This window comes from Solanum tuberosum, unplaced genomic scaffold (genome assembly GCF_000226075.1).
Source record: "Solanum tuberosum cultivar DM 1-3 516 R44 unplaced genomic scaffold, SolTub_3.0 scf00072, whole genome shotgun sequence".
Taxonomy (NCBI): Eukaryota; Viridiplantae; Streptophyta; class Magnoliopsida; order Solanales; family Solanaceae; genus Solanum; species Solanum tuberosum.
In genome coordinates this window covers 1648355-1663075 of record NW_006238999.1, presented here as the reverse complement: position 1 = coordinate 1663075, position 14721 = coordinate 1648355, and the positions used below count along the sequence as shown (strand labels likewise).

Genomic DNA, 14721 nt, shown 5'->3' with positions numbered 1-14721 from the left:
CCGACACAAATCCAAATTTAGTCAGACTAATAATTAAACCCTAATCAGAATGCATAAGATATTACACAAACAATAAAATATATAGAAGTTATGATGTAGTGTGACAATTAAATAGTATATAGTACTATATAATAATGAAGACATGGTACATACGAATGTTAAACGCGATTAGTACACACATTTTCAGTCAATTAATTAATTACTAATTGATAATATGTTTTTAGATCTTACATAATCTTTTTTTTGATACATCAAATATCTATATATGGAGTATATTAAACTACAATAAATATCTGTGGGAGTGACCTATTTTTATTGTGATAAAGTCGTAAATATTATTTATTCTTAATTAGACATTTCGAGTTCGAACCCTATTAAATACAGAGCTTTAACCTCAATATGATATATTTTAACTTGAATTCAGATTTAATTAGATTTCTATACGGACATCAAATACCGAGTAAGAAAACAAGAAAAAAAAGATAAATAGTTGTTCAACTTACATTTTAATTCTTTCGAATTAAAGAAACAAAAGTGTGAATTGGACTAATAGAATTTCTAGAAAAAATGAAATTGCCAAGAATTTACATAAATATATTTATTAAGAATTAAAATGCTGGTTCACTATAGTCAACTTTGCAAGTTATAGACTTGTAGTATAGCTAGTATGAATATTTCCTAATTAATATGTCATGCTTACGTGCTCCATGACATCTCACTTTATTAAGTTCCTAATTAAATACCACTAATTTAAGTTCCTTTTTTTGAATTAAGGGTGTGTTTGGCACACTGGAAAATACTTTTAGTTTCTTACTTATTTTCTGATGTTCGATAAATCAACAAAAATATTTCTATATAATTTTAGCAAATACGATTATAACCGGATGGGTGGATTAGGGGTGGAGATCGAGTGATAAGGGTAGCAGTGGGGGTGGCGGAAGTAGGAAAGGGGTCGAGGGGAGTGGGGATGGGCGCGTAGGCAAACACAAACTGATGATAACAGATTCATCTGAACTCATTACTTTTAACGCAAAATGTACATTATGTGTAAAAATTCATAAATAATTTTGCATCGAATAGTACTAAGTATGAATCTATAACTTTTAAAATATAAGAGATTCAAACGTTCAACGCTAAGAATCTTAGAGGTTGATCATATAAAAATCAAATCATGGATTCACCTCTTGAATGAGCAGATGGGAAGGCAAGCCGGGTAACAATAAGTAACATGAGTGTGAGAGACAATCAACACAGAGTTTCACTAACGATATACTTGTTTTCCTAATTTTAACAAGTCATTTGCTCGATATTTGTAAAACAGATGTGACGTATTGTTAAGTTATTTAGACGAAATAGTGTTTTTTCGGAACTGATCATTGTGCATCACCACCTTCTACCTATCCTACACAATCGACAAAATATTTTCCAAAAACGTTATCTTTGCTGACCGACCAAACATGAAAAAATTGAAAACCCTCCTTAACATACCAAACACACCCTAAGCAAAAAAAAAAAGAAAGTTAATCAATCATAGCAATAAACCCCGGTATCATTTTTTTTTTCTAATGAGAAAGAGAATAAATCTAACTTACTTATCCCACAAGAAATCAACCCTAATTTCGTCATAACAAAAAAGTCAACTAATACTAGTCAAACCATCCAACTAAAAATCTTTATAAATAAATAACCTTCCACCACAAAAACCTAAAAATATTTCATATTCTTTTCTTCCTCTTACCAAAAAAAAAAAAACCATTCACACCAAAAAAATTAAAAAAATTCTCAAAATTGCATACAATTATGGTGGTTCTACCAATGAAAAGAGAAAGAGAAGGAGAATTTGATATAACAACCGTGGCGAATTACTTGATGTTGTTTTCACGTCAAGAAAATCATTTTAACACGATGGTGAACAATTCTCCTAGTCGAGTTTTTGAGTGCAAGACTTGTAATAGACAATTTCCTTCGTTTCAAGCACTTGGTGGTCATCGAGCAAGTCATAAGAAGCCAAGATTAATGGGAGAATTGAATTTTCATTTGCCAATTTCACCACCTAAGCCAAAAACACATGAGTGTTCAATTTGTGGACTTGAATTTCCTATAGGACAAGCTTTAGGTGGACATATGAGAAGACATAGAGGTATGTTGAATGAAAATAATAATAATAATAATAATAATAATAATAATAATAATAATAATAATAATAATAATAATAATAATAATAATAATAATAATAATAATAATAATAATAATAATAATAATAATAATAATAATAATAATAATAATAATAATAATAATAATAATAATAATAATAATAATAATAATAATAATAATAATAATAATAATAATAATAATAATAATAATAATAATAATAATAATAATAATAATATTCAAGTTCCTCATCATGATGTTGTGAAGAAATCATCAAATAATCCAAGAGTTTTGTGTTTGGATTTGAACTTGACACCATTGGAAAATGATTTAGAGTTCAAGTTGAAGAAGGCAAATACTATAGTTGATTGCTTTTTGTGATCAATGAATAATATTGGACCTGATCACGAATCTAGGACATGTTCTATGAGTTCAAATTATCAATTCATCATTTACACATATTCTGAACTCACTGATTCTAGATTCTGGATTCATATCGATATATATTGCACATATATCAAAATCCCATCTAGACATCTAGACGTTTGATTTTATTTTTTTTCTATTCTATTTTCTTCTTATGTATTTTGTACTAGATATGGATTTATTTGTTCGTTTATATAAGGGATCTAGGACCTTAGCCCTTGTAGATGTAATATATAGTACCATATTTAGTGTAATTAATATATACTTGATGATTGTTTTACATTATGCTTTTTGTATCATTTTTTTGGTCGATAAGTTTAGATCATATATATCTATTTCCTTCCCAAATACTAAAGTTAATTTAACAAGTAACAACAATAATAATAACATATCGGTTAGTATAATTCCACAAGAAAAATTCAGAGAGGGTAGATCAATAACATACATAAACCTTATCCATCTCAGCTAGAAAAAAAGAGTACTATTCAAGTAGAAATAATTTTATTTAGCGATAATATAAAAATTAAAATGTAGATTTGATTTTTATTTAGATGATGATCATGCATGTGTGAACATTAAGGCAAAGTGTATATGCTAGAGGTGGTTCACAACAACCCCTTTTTTTGGTTTGTACTTAATTTTATTAATTTGACCCGTGATTTATGCTTATTATTTGATGACATTATTAATATTTGAGTCTTAAATGAGCAAGAAAATTATCCACTTCACATGTGATCATAGAATATTTTTTGGTCCGACTAATTAAGATTCATATTTTATAAGACTCTTATATAAAAGTCGAATCGTGTTTCATAGAAACCTTACAATATTGATTTTTTTTGTCAATATTTTTTCTTCTTTTTATTTTTGGGTATTTTTATCCGAGCTTTCATTTTGTATTTTTCAAACTGTTTTTAAATATTTTTCTTGAATCGAGAGTCTATCGATCAAAATTAACAATCTCTCTACTCCATAAAAGTTGGAATAGGGTCTTCGTACACACTATCCCTACATGCCTCCTTAAACTCCACTAATGAAATTACACTGAGTATATTATTGTCGTTTGACAGGCTGGTGGTTGATCATTGAGACATTTAAATTCCAACGGTATTGTATCAATAATCACAAACTAATAAAATTGTCAACATCAATTTTAGGTATCACTTGACTTAATTAGAAATGATAATTACATATATATAAATTCATAAATGAGCTAAACTAAATCAAAATTCTTTCATTACTACAGAGTTATGTTATTTGCTATAGTAAATAGTTATTATGATGGAATTATGATCTGAAAATTCGAAAACTAAAATATATTTATACGTAAATACGTACAATGTATACGATCATAAATTATATGAATATGTATGAATCGTATAAACGAATAATTAAATCTCTATCTAGTAAAGATCCATAATTAAAAGAAATAAAAATGAAACAACAAATAAAAGTATAATTTAAAAAAAAAAAACAAAAAAACTAAGCGTCTATATATTATAAGTTCAAATAATTATAAGTTTGTTTATTTCTTTATTTGGTGTGAAATGGAGAGTTGTTATAAATGGTTTTGGTTGAATTATATAAGAATATAAATTGAGGATCTCATGGAGGTAGGTTATTTATATTTTTTATAATATAGTCATAATATAGTTGGTTAGTTTGACTAAGATTAGTTGACTTTTTTAATACATTTTTGGTAATGACGAAATAGGCAACATTGTTTTGTGGAATAAATTAGGTATATTCTATTAAAACAAAGTAACTGGGAGTAATTGCAAAATCTTTATAGGACTAACCGTAACGATCTGGATTGCAGTATGTACAATCTCATTATTTTTATAATATTTTTTTGAGAATTTAGATGCCAATTTTACATGAATTAGTTTTTTGTTTTTAATTTTTTGTGTGTGTTAGTTCAGGAATAATTTGATAATATGGATTTCGATCGATTTTTTTGTAAAATTTTTACGGAACCCCTCTGTAGGGAGTTGGGGGAGTAGTACATACAATCTCACAATTTTTACAGTGTTTTTGGGGATTTAGGGGTCAATTTAAAGGAATTAGACGGTTTTCTCAATTTTTTGTGTGTGTTAGCCCATGAATATTATGGTGATATAGCTTCCAATCGATTTTTTGCGAAACCTTTACGGAACCCTATGTAAGGAGTTGGGGGAGAGATAAGTACAATCTCACAATTTGAGGCATTTTTGGGCATTTAGGGGTCAATTTACAGGAATTAGGAGATTTTCTCAATTTTTCGTGTGTGTTAGCCCATGAATATTTTGGTGATATGACTTCCGGTCAATTTCTTGCGAAACCTTAAGGGAACCCTCTATAGGGAGTTGGGGGGAGCACTACGTACATCTCGCCATTTTTAAGGCATTTTTGGACATTTAGGAGTCAATTTACAGGAATTAAGAGACTTTCTCATTTTTTTGTGTGCTAGCCCATGAATATTTTGATGTTATGACTTTCGGTCGATTTTTTTGCAAAACTTTTACGAATCTCCTCTGTAGGGTGTTGGGGGAGATGTAAGTACAATCTCACAATTTTACAGCATTTAGGGGCCAATTTACAAGAATTAGGCGGGTTTTTTTCCCCAGTTTTGTGTGTGTTAGCCCTGAATATTTTGGTTATATAGATTTCGGTCATTTTTATTTTGTGAAACCTTTACTGAACCCTTTGCAGGGAGTTGGGGGAGCAGTACATATAGTCTCACAATTTTTATAGCATTTAGGAGCCAATTTACATTAATCAGACAGTTTTCTCAGTTTTTTGTGTGTGTTGATCCATGAATATTTTGGTGATGTGACTTCGGATCGATCTTTTTGGGAAACCTTTACGGAACCCTCTGTAGGGAGTTGGGGGAGAAGTACGTACAGTCTCTCCATTTTTGAGGTATTTTTAGGCATTTAGGAGCTAATTCATAGGAATTAAGCAATTTTCTCAATTTTCCGTGTGTGCTAGCTCATGAATATTTTAGTGATATGACTTCCAGCCATTTTCTTTGAAAACAAACTTGATGAGACTCTTTGTAATGGGTTGGGGGAGCAGTATGTATAGTCTGACCATGATCCACATCATTTTTTGGAATTTAGGGGCCATTTGATAGGAATTAGGCGATTTTCTCAATTTTTCGTATGTGTTAGCCCATGATTATTTTGGTAATATGGCTTCATGTCGATTTTTTTGAAAAAACTTTATATAAGACCCTCCGTAATTAGGTGGAGAGTTATATGTATAGCATCACCATGATCCACGACATTGCCTTTTCTTTCTATCGACTTCGTAATTACTTACTTAAGCTTCATATCAAAATCTCCCAAATATGAAATTAAAAATATGCAGGTCTACATCTGTACTAGTTAGTACTTATTCGTACAAATATGAATTCTTATAATATTTTATTTATGGAGTTTATTATCTTAAATGGTAGAGTCGTTCATATATAATATTAATTATTCTAATTATTTTTTATAATACTATAAGGTTTAATTAATATTAGACTGAATGGAGCCAGCTTTATTGGCTAGGTACATTGGTATATAATTTAATTAGTATTTGTAATTTGAAACAATAAATTATTAATTATACAGCTATTAGGTAGCTTGTCAACTATATTATGATGCCACCCCTTGCGTGTAGTGATGTAACTAAATATAAATTAATATTTTCAAGCAACTCTTTTTTTTTTATAAATTATTTTTGTAACGTGCGATATAGATTTTATTTAACTGAGATTATTATTATTGATAAAAAAAATTAATAATATTTTGATCAATTGATCTTGAATCTTCAGGGTGGTATTTGATCATTCTCGTTTGATTCTTGAAATCATATCAAGCAGTGGCAGCCTACGAATCCAACTACTTTCATTACTCATAACCGTTTCTTGTAACCTCTTATAATGATTTTATGTTCTTCCATCAATTAATATTACTAATATAACAATAGTTAGATGATTAATAGAATTTTGAAATTATATATGCTTTCTAATAATTTGTTGAAGCAAGCAGTGATTACGAGCTTCTATTAGAAACATATTCTCTTTCCTCACAAAAATAAAGGTAAGATGTATCATGTACACGCTTACGTGTTAGATATCACTGAATACGTTATTATCGCAAAAAGTCATGAAATTAAATTTCACCATCATAAAATTTTATATATATCAACTTGTATGGGTTCCAAGATCGTTTTCACACTCTACATATACTAATTCAACTTGCTTAGTTCAATTATTAAAATTTTAGCCAAAAGTTAGTTGGGAGAAGTTTTGTTATTTTTCATCAAATAATAATTAATTGCTTTGACTAATAATAGTGAACATTATAGTCAATTGTGTAAGTCGTCACTTGAATGTGTCCTAGCAAATTGACAAGTCATAGTCATAGTGTTTAAGTTGTCATTTCTTCTTCTTCTTTTTTTAATAAAAAAATACATTTATTTAATTTAATTATCCCAAATAAAAATGTTGTATATTTTATTTTAATTTTTTTTTGTTTTTTCACCATCTCAACAAGATTTTTTTTTGTTTTCCTGGGGTCAAACCCAACATCTCTGATTAAGGGTGGAAAAATCTCAATCATCTGATCTCAGTAATAAAAAATCATTATATTTTGTTTCTCTAAGAAGGAACTTAGAGAAAAAAAAAAGTAATATTTGATTTATATATACAATATAGTTTTTCAGTGAAAAATATTCAACTAACCACCCTTAGTAACATCGCTCCAATCCTATAAATACATAAATAAACCCCTATCTAGAACATGATCCATAAGAAGAAATAATTAACTTAATTCTATACATCTAGATAGGATTTATTTTACCCAATATTCAATAATCACAAGAACTCTAAATGATCATTCTCCAATGGTGGCAAATTCAAATCCAAACACAAAACTCTTGGACTTTTTAATTTCTTCACAACATGATGAACTTGAATATTCTTATTATTATTTTCATTCAATATACCTCTATGTCTTCTCATATGTCCACCTAAAGCTTGTCCTATAGGAAATTCAAGTCCACAAATTGAACACTCATGTGTTTTTGGTTTAGGTGGAGAAATTGGCAATTGAAAATTCAATTCTCCCATTAATCTTGGCTTCTTATGACTTGCTCGATGACCACCAAGTGCTTGAAATGAAGAAAATTGTCTATTACAAGTTTTGCACTCAAAAACTCGACTAGGAGAGTTGTTCACCATCGTGTCAAAATGATTTTCTTGACGTGAAAACAATAGCAAGTAATTCGCCATAGTTGTTATGGTCTTAAATTCACCTTCTCTTTCTCTCTTTGTTGGTAAAACTACCATGATTTCATGTAATGTTTTGAGAAATGTGATTTAGGTATACTTTCTAAGTGGTCCTACCGTGAACCGGGGGGGGGGGGGGGGGGGGGGGGGGGGGGTAAGTAGGGGGTTTGAATATATGTTAGATGTGAAAAGGGAAAGTTTTGGTTTAATTGGAGAAGAAAGAATGAAAATGAAAATCTCATGGGGGTAGATTATTTATAAGGTTTATTAGTTGAATAGTTTGACTATGACTAGTTGCCTTTTTCTTTTGTTATGACCAAATTGGATAGTAAGTAAGATATCTTTTGTTTGAATTAATTTGGTTAGTTTAACTTATGTGCACACATAATATAAATATTTTTTTTGCACAATTAGATTACCTAAAGGATATCTATAAATAACCTTCATAAAAAAAATATAGGATTTTGTAATTTGGAAAATAAGATATTTATTTTTTTGCATTAGTGGTGAAGATTTTAAGATATCAACGTAATTTAACATATTGTACCATTTTCTTTGCCTTATTTTTCAGATAACTTGTTATATTTATCTATGAACAAGGTATATTGATCTTTTAGGATTCCAATGATAAAATCAAGAATTGTTCTAAAAGAGTTTGTCCAAGTTGTTGTAGAAGTAGACTTGGAATGGGAAAAATTATTGCATCATGTATATGTCACACCTCTCTATTTATCTACTATAAAGTTGTAGGAACGGTAAAAGTATTTTACATGTGATTTATTGATTACAAGTTTGAGTTGTGAAAATAACCATTAATATAATTAATATTTGTATTATGATAGACTGGTCACATCATATGCACCCCTAGATCAGATGCGACCTTAACAAAATCCTACGTGAATATAAAATACTTTGTGCATCAAGCTAAGATGCTTCTTTAGGCTCATGCTATGGTAATAAATAATAATTAAGATAATATCAAAATGAATTATCTTTTTTTGTGTGTGAACAAATGGATATGTATCTATATATGTAGATGGAAGTAGGTGAAAAATGATAGAAAAAATTGCTCAAGTATTTTGAATATTATTATTGGTGTCTTTTGGGCAATTGCAAGTGGGTATTTGGTGAGCCATCATTGAATGTATTGATGACCCTATGTGAACATAATGGATATATATACTAGTCTTTTTTTAATAATTTAATCTTATTATATATCATTATCATGTATTGCGATTTATATAATTGAGACTCTTTCATTCTTTAAACGAAAATTGAGTTTACGATCTAGAAATTGTAACCTCTTGGTGGCAATGACGGACCTACGTACCTAGCAACCAATGATGTTCAAACACACATTGTTTTTGGCTTAAGCGTGGTTACTCTTTTTCAATAAATAAAAATCAAAGATATATTCTCTTTCTTACATATTTGAATGTAAATTTACTTTCGTTTTTCTACGAAACGAATTTTCTTATTTAGAATGAATATATTTCAATGAAAAAATTGAATATTTTGTAGAAAAATTTGCTAAGATATAATTGCACAATCACCATCACTCCTATATATATATATATATATATATATATATAACAAATATCACTAACCACTTCAATTATTAATTATTAATTATTGTATAATTATTTTCAATCATCTCTACTATAATAATATATTCAGTAAAATCACACGAACGAATTTGAACTATATGACTAATAGATATGTTTTTTATAAAATAAAGGTCGTGAGTCGTGACTGACCATTAATATTTTTGTAAATTTGTGGCATTTTCATTCTTCTACAATATTCTTTTACTCCTTTCCCACCTAAGTTTTTTTTTTTTTTTTGGAAAAAAATTAATTAAAATTAGAACTTGACAAGTTATTATCACTTGTCACTAATCATCTGTTGGGGGTGGGTAAGTGTTTATTACACTAATAAATTCTAATTAGTTAATAGACACATCAATATACACACACTTAGAGCTATTATTGTGTGGTGGTTAATTTTATACTTTGGAAAATAAAAAATTATTTATTACCGATAACAAATTTACAATGATCAGTACATGATATGTATCTTTACATACACTCTTATTAGTAAAATCATAAATCATTATTATTATTTTTAAACTATACTTTGATTTATGACTTAGTCATAGTAAATTAATATAATTTAATATAAATATTATATGTGAGTCATATAATATTAATATTATATATATTTGACTTCGATTGTTTAGTGCTGCTCATAAATTTTGTTATAATATCATCCGTTTCGATTTATGTGCAAGTATCATTTTTCAATAGGGAAAGAGACAGGGGAGGGGGAGTTGGGTGTCGAATCCTAAGTTTTTATGGATTCCTTCTTTGTTACCGGGGTCGACCCCTAAGCCATATGTCTCAAAACGAGGAGCTGAAAGCCACTTGACTGTAAGGAGAGGAGGCCATAGAGAAAGTTTTTTTTATTCGAAGGATCTAGATAGTTTTATTTTTTATTACAATTTTATCGATCTTTTATTGAATCATTAGCAATATTAACTTGTAGAATTTTTTTATATATAATTTACAAAATACAAATTTAATTTAAAAAATTTATAATCAAATTAATTAATATTATTTTCGACCCTCATACTTCAGACTTTTTCATATAAATTGAGGCAAATCGAGTACATATTTAATATTAATTAAAATATTGTAAACATATACGTGCTAACAATAATAGTTTTGGTGATGATGCTCTTATGGGGCCCTTATCATGCATTAAATTATTTTGATTGTTTTTACTTTGAATTTGCATTAAAATTAAATTGTGTATATAATTTTAAAAATATTGTGGTAGTTGTCCGTACTTATTCATGTACTTGCCGTACATAGATGGATTACTATAATATTATATTTTCTGGAGTTTATTTAAAATTTTTAAATGTAAAAGTCTTGCATATTATTCTACTTATTTTGATAATTCTAGAAGGGTTAGAAATTGGATGCACCCCCTTACATATAGTGATGTTACTAAATACATTTTCCAAATGAATTTTAAAAGGACCGTTCGATGTACAAAATATTTCGTGTTTATGTAGGATTCAGAGATGAGTCGTACTCAAAGGATTTGATTATTGATCTCTTAATTCATATATGATGCCTATTTTATTTTGTAAGTGCCTTTTCATATATTTGAAAGAGGAGGATATATATAATTACCTAAAGGATCTTTGAGAAATTATGTCGACATGTTGAATATAATTAACATTACGCATTATATTTATATTATATATATTAGTTAATTAAAAGTATGTTATCTCTAAATTCAAGTTGTTTTTTTTAATAAGAAGATCACACGATTTAATATGATATAAAATCATTTAAAAGGTCTTGAATTCAAATTTCGTTCCCACAAAATGAAATTTAACGTGCTTGATCCATAATTTAGAATAAAAAAAAACATAAGAAATAATAATATGTGTGTGGAAGACATGATACAATCACCCATTTTCTTTATAAACTTTTTTCAAAGATGAAATCAGATTTTTTATTTAAGAGAATCAAAATATTAAAAAAGTAAATGTAGAAGACTTTATTATATGTAATTTTTATTATATCTTATTTTCTGTTCGATTTTTAGACAACTACATTAAAATTAATTTGAATTTGCTCATTTTCAATTTTCACACTACATATACTATTATTCAACTTTGCTTGAATGAGTAGAGCGTATATGTGTGATTATTCATCAAATAAATAAGTGCTTAATTTGACTATAATAATAGTAATAATAATAGTAATAACATCAGCAATATAATTAATCATCAATATTTTTTCATTATTAATTAGAGATTTCATCGAATCCTGAATATGGAGTCACTTTTAATAGGAAGCGATTTATTTTAAAATAGACTTTCCAATATAAATTTAAATTAATCAGATCCAATCCAAAACGAATACCAAACAGAGAGTCAGTAACCAAAAAATATAATGATAACATAAAGAGCATAGTCTATAAATTTAAGTCGTCACTTAATGTGTACTTAGAAAAAGGACAAAGTCAAAGTCGTAGTTATCATATACTTAGAAATTAGTACATTGATTTGATCCTAATTACTAGAGTTAGTCAAATAAAAGCATTATACTTTTCAACTTTATTATATTGTATTTTTGGTTCTTTAAGAAAAAACAAATTAATAAGAAATAATTATCTTTATTTTGTCATTCTTACGTGATACTGACTTGGATCGAAGCATGCTAAAGTTTTTTTTTTTTTTTTTTGATTTAATTTATATTCATAATTATATCCCGAATAACGCTTGCATTTTCTGTATTACCGCAACTATTTGCACGAAGTTGACTGATGCTTGTTCCTATTATTATATATATATATTGCTTGTTCTTTGGAAAAAAAGTTCATGACCTGTGGGCTTTCAACCTCACTTGTGTTAGCTTGCTTGTACTATCGCTCGCATGTCTAACCTGCTTTCTGGCTAGCTTCTTTATAAAAAGCTAGTGCTATTCCGTCGCTTGCACTACATTGTCGCTTCCGCTCTGACTGAGTTGACCTTCACACATGACTTCTATATCATATTATTCATAGATCTCCTTCTTTATCGGTGTCGGTCTAAGCAAAAGGTTGCTAAGTCAGATGTCTGGTGAACACATTCGTAATGAGTAGGTCTATATAGTAAGTGTATTAGTCAGGAAGTGAGATACTGAATTTAACGTTGACAAGACAACTAGTTAATCTTCTAGAGAGATTAATACGATGAAAAAAAGAATAATGTTCAATTGATAAATAATCAAAAAATAAACAAGAATAATTTAATTAAATTATTTTTGAAGTTTATGTTTTCAATCTTAAAAAGCGTGTAAAATAAAAACATGACAAGTAAAAATGAAATTTACGGAGTAATTGTATGTGCAAGAAAAATTCAAAGTATTGCCATCTTTTTCTTATTCGAAAAATTAATTTCTCCAAGATCTGAAAAAAATATAAGTTTCTTAGTATATTTATTTCAACGCCAAATATTAATTGTGAAAAAAATACATACTCGACTTATTGTTTCAATTTAGACATTAATGTAATGCTCCTCATTTAATAATTTATTGACTTTTTTGTGAAAATTAAATGAAATTAAGAGATGACTTTTGTATTGTAAATGTCATCCCTCGTCACTTTAGTCTAAGGTCCAAATTAATTGTCATGTTTCACTTTTTAAAAATATTTTTAAGTTAAACGTATTGAGAATAAAATTGACTTATTTTTAAAGTTCAAGGGTATATTTGGTGTTTTCACTTACTTTATAAATGTGTTGTTCGTATTACCTACCATACATGTACAGTTCGACTATTTAGTTGGCTATATATTTCTTAATTAATCCCGCTATTCACATAACGATTAAATAATTTTGTCCAAAAAAACTTAGGGGATGAATTAGGACACCTATACAGATTCAGTCCAACTCAATCATGTAAATCTAAACCCAATTAATTAATAGCATTTGACATCACGATTCTAAAATTTAGTCGTTATAAAGTTTAAATCTTGATCACTCTACTTTTGTCAAGACTTAGGCAGACGGAAATTAAAGAATTCACATGTTATGGGGCATTACTCATAAATGTTTACCTCATTTATCACTTTATTATGATAAATTAATATAATTCGATATAAACACGAAATATGATTAAATATTTTTTTGGTTAGAGGCATGTGGAGGGAGTACACACAACATCAATATTCAGCTTGGAAGTCAAGGATATGTTCATCTTAAAAAGTCAGTCATGTTGTACAACAGTACAAATCATAGAATATATATTATATTATATTATATGGTCATTTTAGTTTATTTAGTTCGATGTTATATGGTAAAGATTCTTTGACTTGAAAGCAAATGGTTAATGGACTAATGTACTTCAATCATAGTTTCTCCGAGCAGAAGCAGATTCAAAATTTAATTTTTTTTGTTTAAACAATATTATATTTTAAAAATTATAATTCATATTTATTATTAATTACAAATTTTATGAATTTTAATTTTTAAATTTATATTTCAGATGAACTCGATATCATCACTTTACGTCTACCTATTGCTCCTAAGTGTGGGAAGTTATAACTACCACTACTTTTATGACGAGACAACATATTTTTTCAATGTTTTTCGATGACTATCAAGTGTGTGTGTATATATATATACATATATAAATTTATCCACACTTCGCATGGTCAAAATGATTGTCATTGAATTTACGACATGAATGTTTTTAAATATCTGATCAATAAATAAAAATAGAAAAAGAGTAAATTCCGTAAAGATATAAATATTAATAATCTAAACATAACTAGTAATAAATGTTAATAATCTGAACATAGAAAATGAAATAATAAATACTTAAAAAGTTGTATTAATTGATGTTTGTGTAATCAAGACACAACTTCCGATGCAAGTGTCTACGATCGTACAATAGTTTGGTAACCCAACCAAGGGTTGGGATCGTCCCAAGAGAGTGATTTTGAGAATTTGTAGAAAAATAAAATTTAGTTCTAACTAGTCGTAGCTAAAGACATTAACGAGTAAAAACATTACAAATTAAAAGGGGGCCACAAACGTGTCAATTAACAATGGGGGTGGGGGGAGGGGGGTTGTCACTAGTAAGTAAAAAAACAGCAAAATAAACAAGGGTTTCTAAGCAATGAGAGGGGATCCTTGGGATGTGATGGGAATACGGGTGAAGCTAAATTATTGGGTACATGCTTTCAATAAAAGATTCATAGAGTAATTGTGACTAGGCTAAGCTTTAAGGGGGATAAGCTCTCTCTCGAGCAACTTACCCCATTTCAAATGCGTTCCTCTCGGACACCCACTTGCCGCATGAAGACCAGCCTACACCTTAACC

The 14721-nt window shown here is 28.3% G+C and overlaps 2 protein-coding genes across 2 annotated transcripts; one reads left to right on the top strand and one right to left on the bottom strand.

Moving 5' to 3' along the window:
* The first annotated feature begins 1729 nt into the window (after window positions 1–1729).
* LOC102603488 (zinc finger protein ZAT12-like) lies at window positions 1730–2862 on the top strand. Its single transcript, XM_006345877.2, has 2 exons — window positions 1730–2152; window positions 2381–2862. The coding sequence occupies exons 1-2, from the start codon at window positions 1801–1803 to the stop codon at window positions 2530–2532; spliced, it is 504 nt and encodes a 167-aa protein (XP_006345939.1). The 5' UTR covers window positions 1730–1800; the 3' UTR covers window positions 2533–2862.
* Window positions 2863–7281: 4419 nt separating this feature from the next.
* On the bottom strand, window positions 7282–7923 carry LOC102603148 (zinc finger protein ZAT11-like). The gene has a single exon (XM_006345876.1). The coding sequence runs from the start codon at window positions 7895–7897 to the stop codon at window positions 7424–7426; it is 474 nt and encodes a 157-aa protein (XP_006345938.1). The 5' UTR covers window positions 7898–7923; the 3' UTR covers window positions 7282–7423.
* Window positions 7924–14721: the final 6798 nt, after the last annotated feature.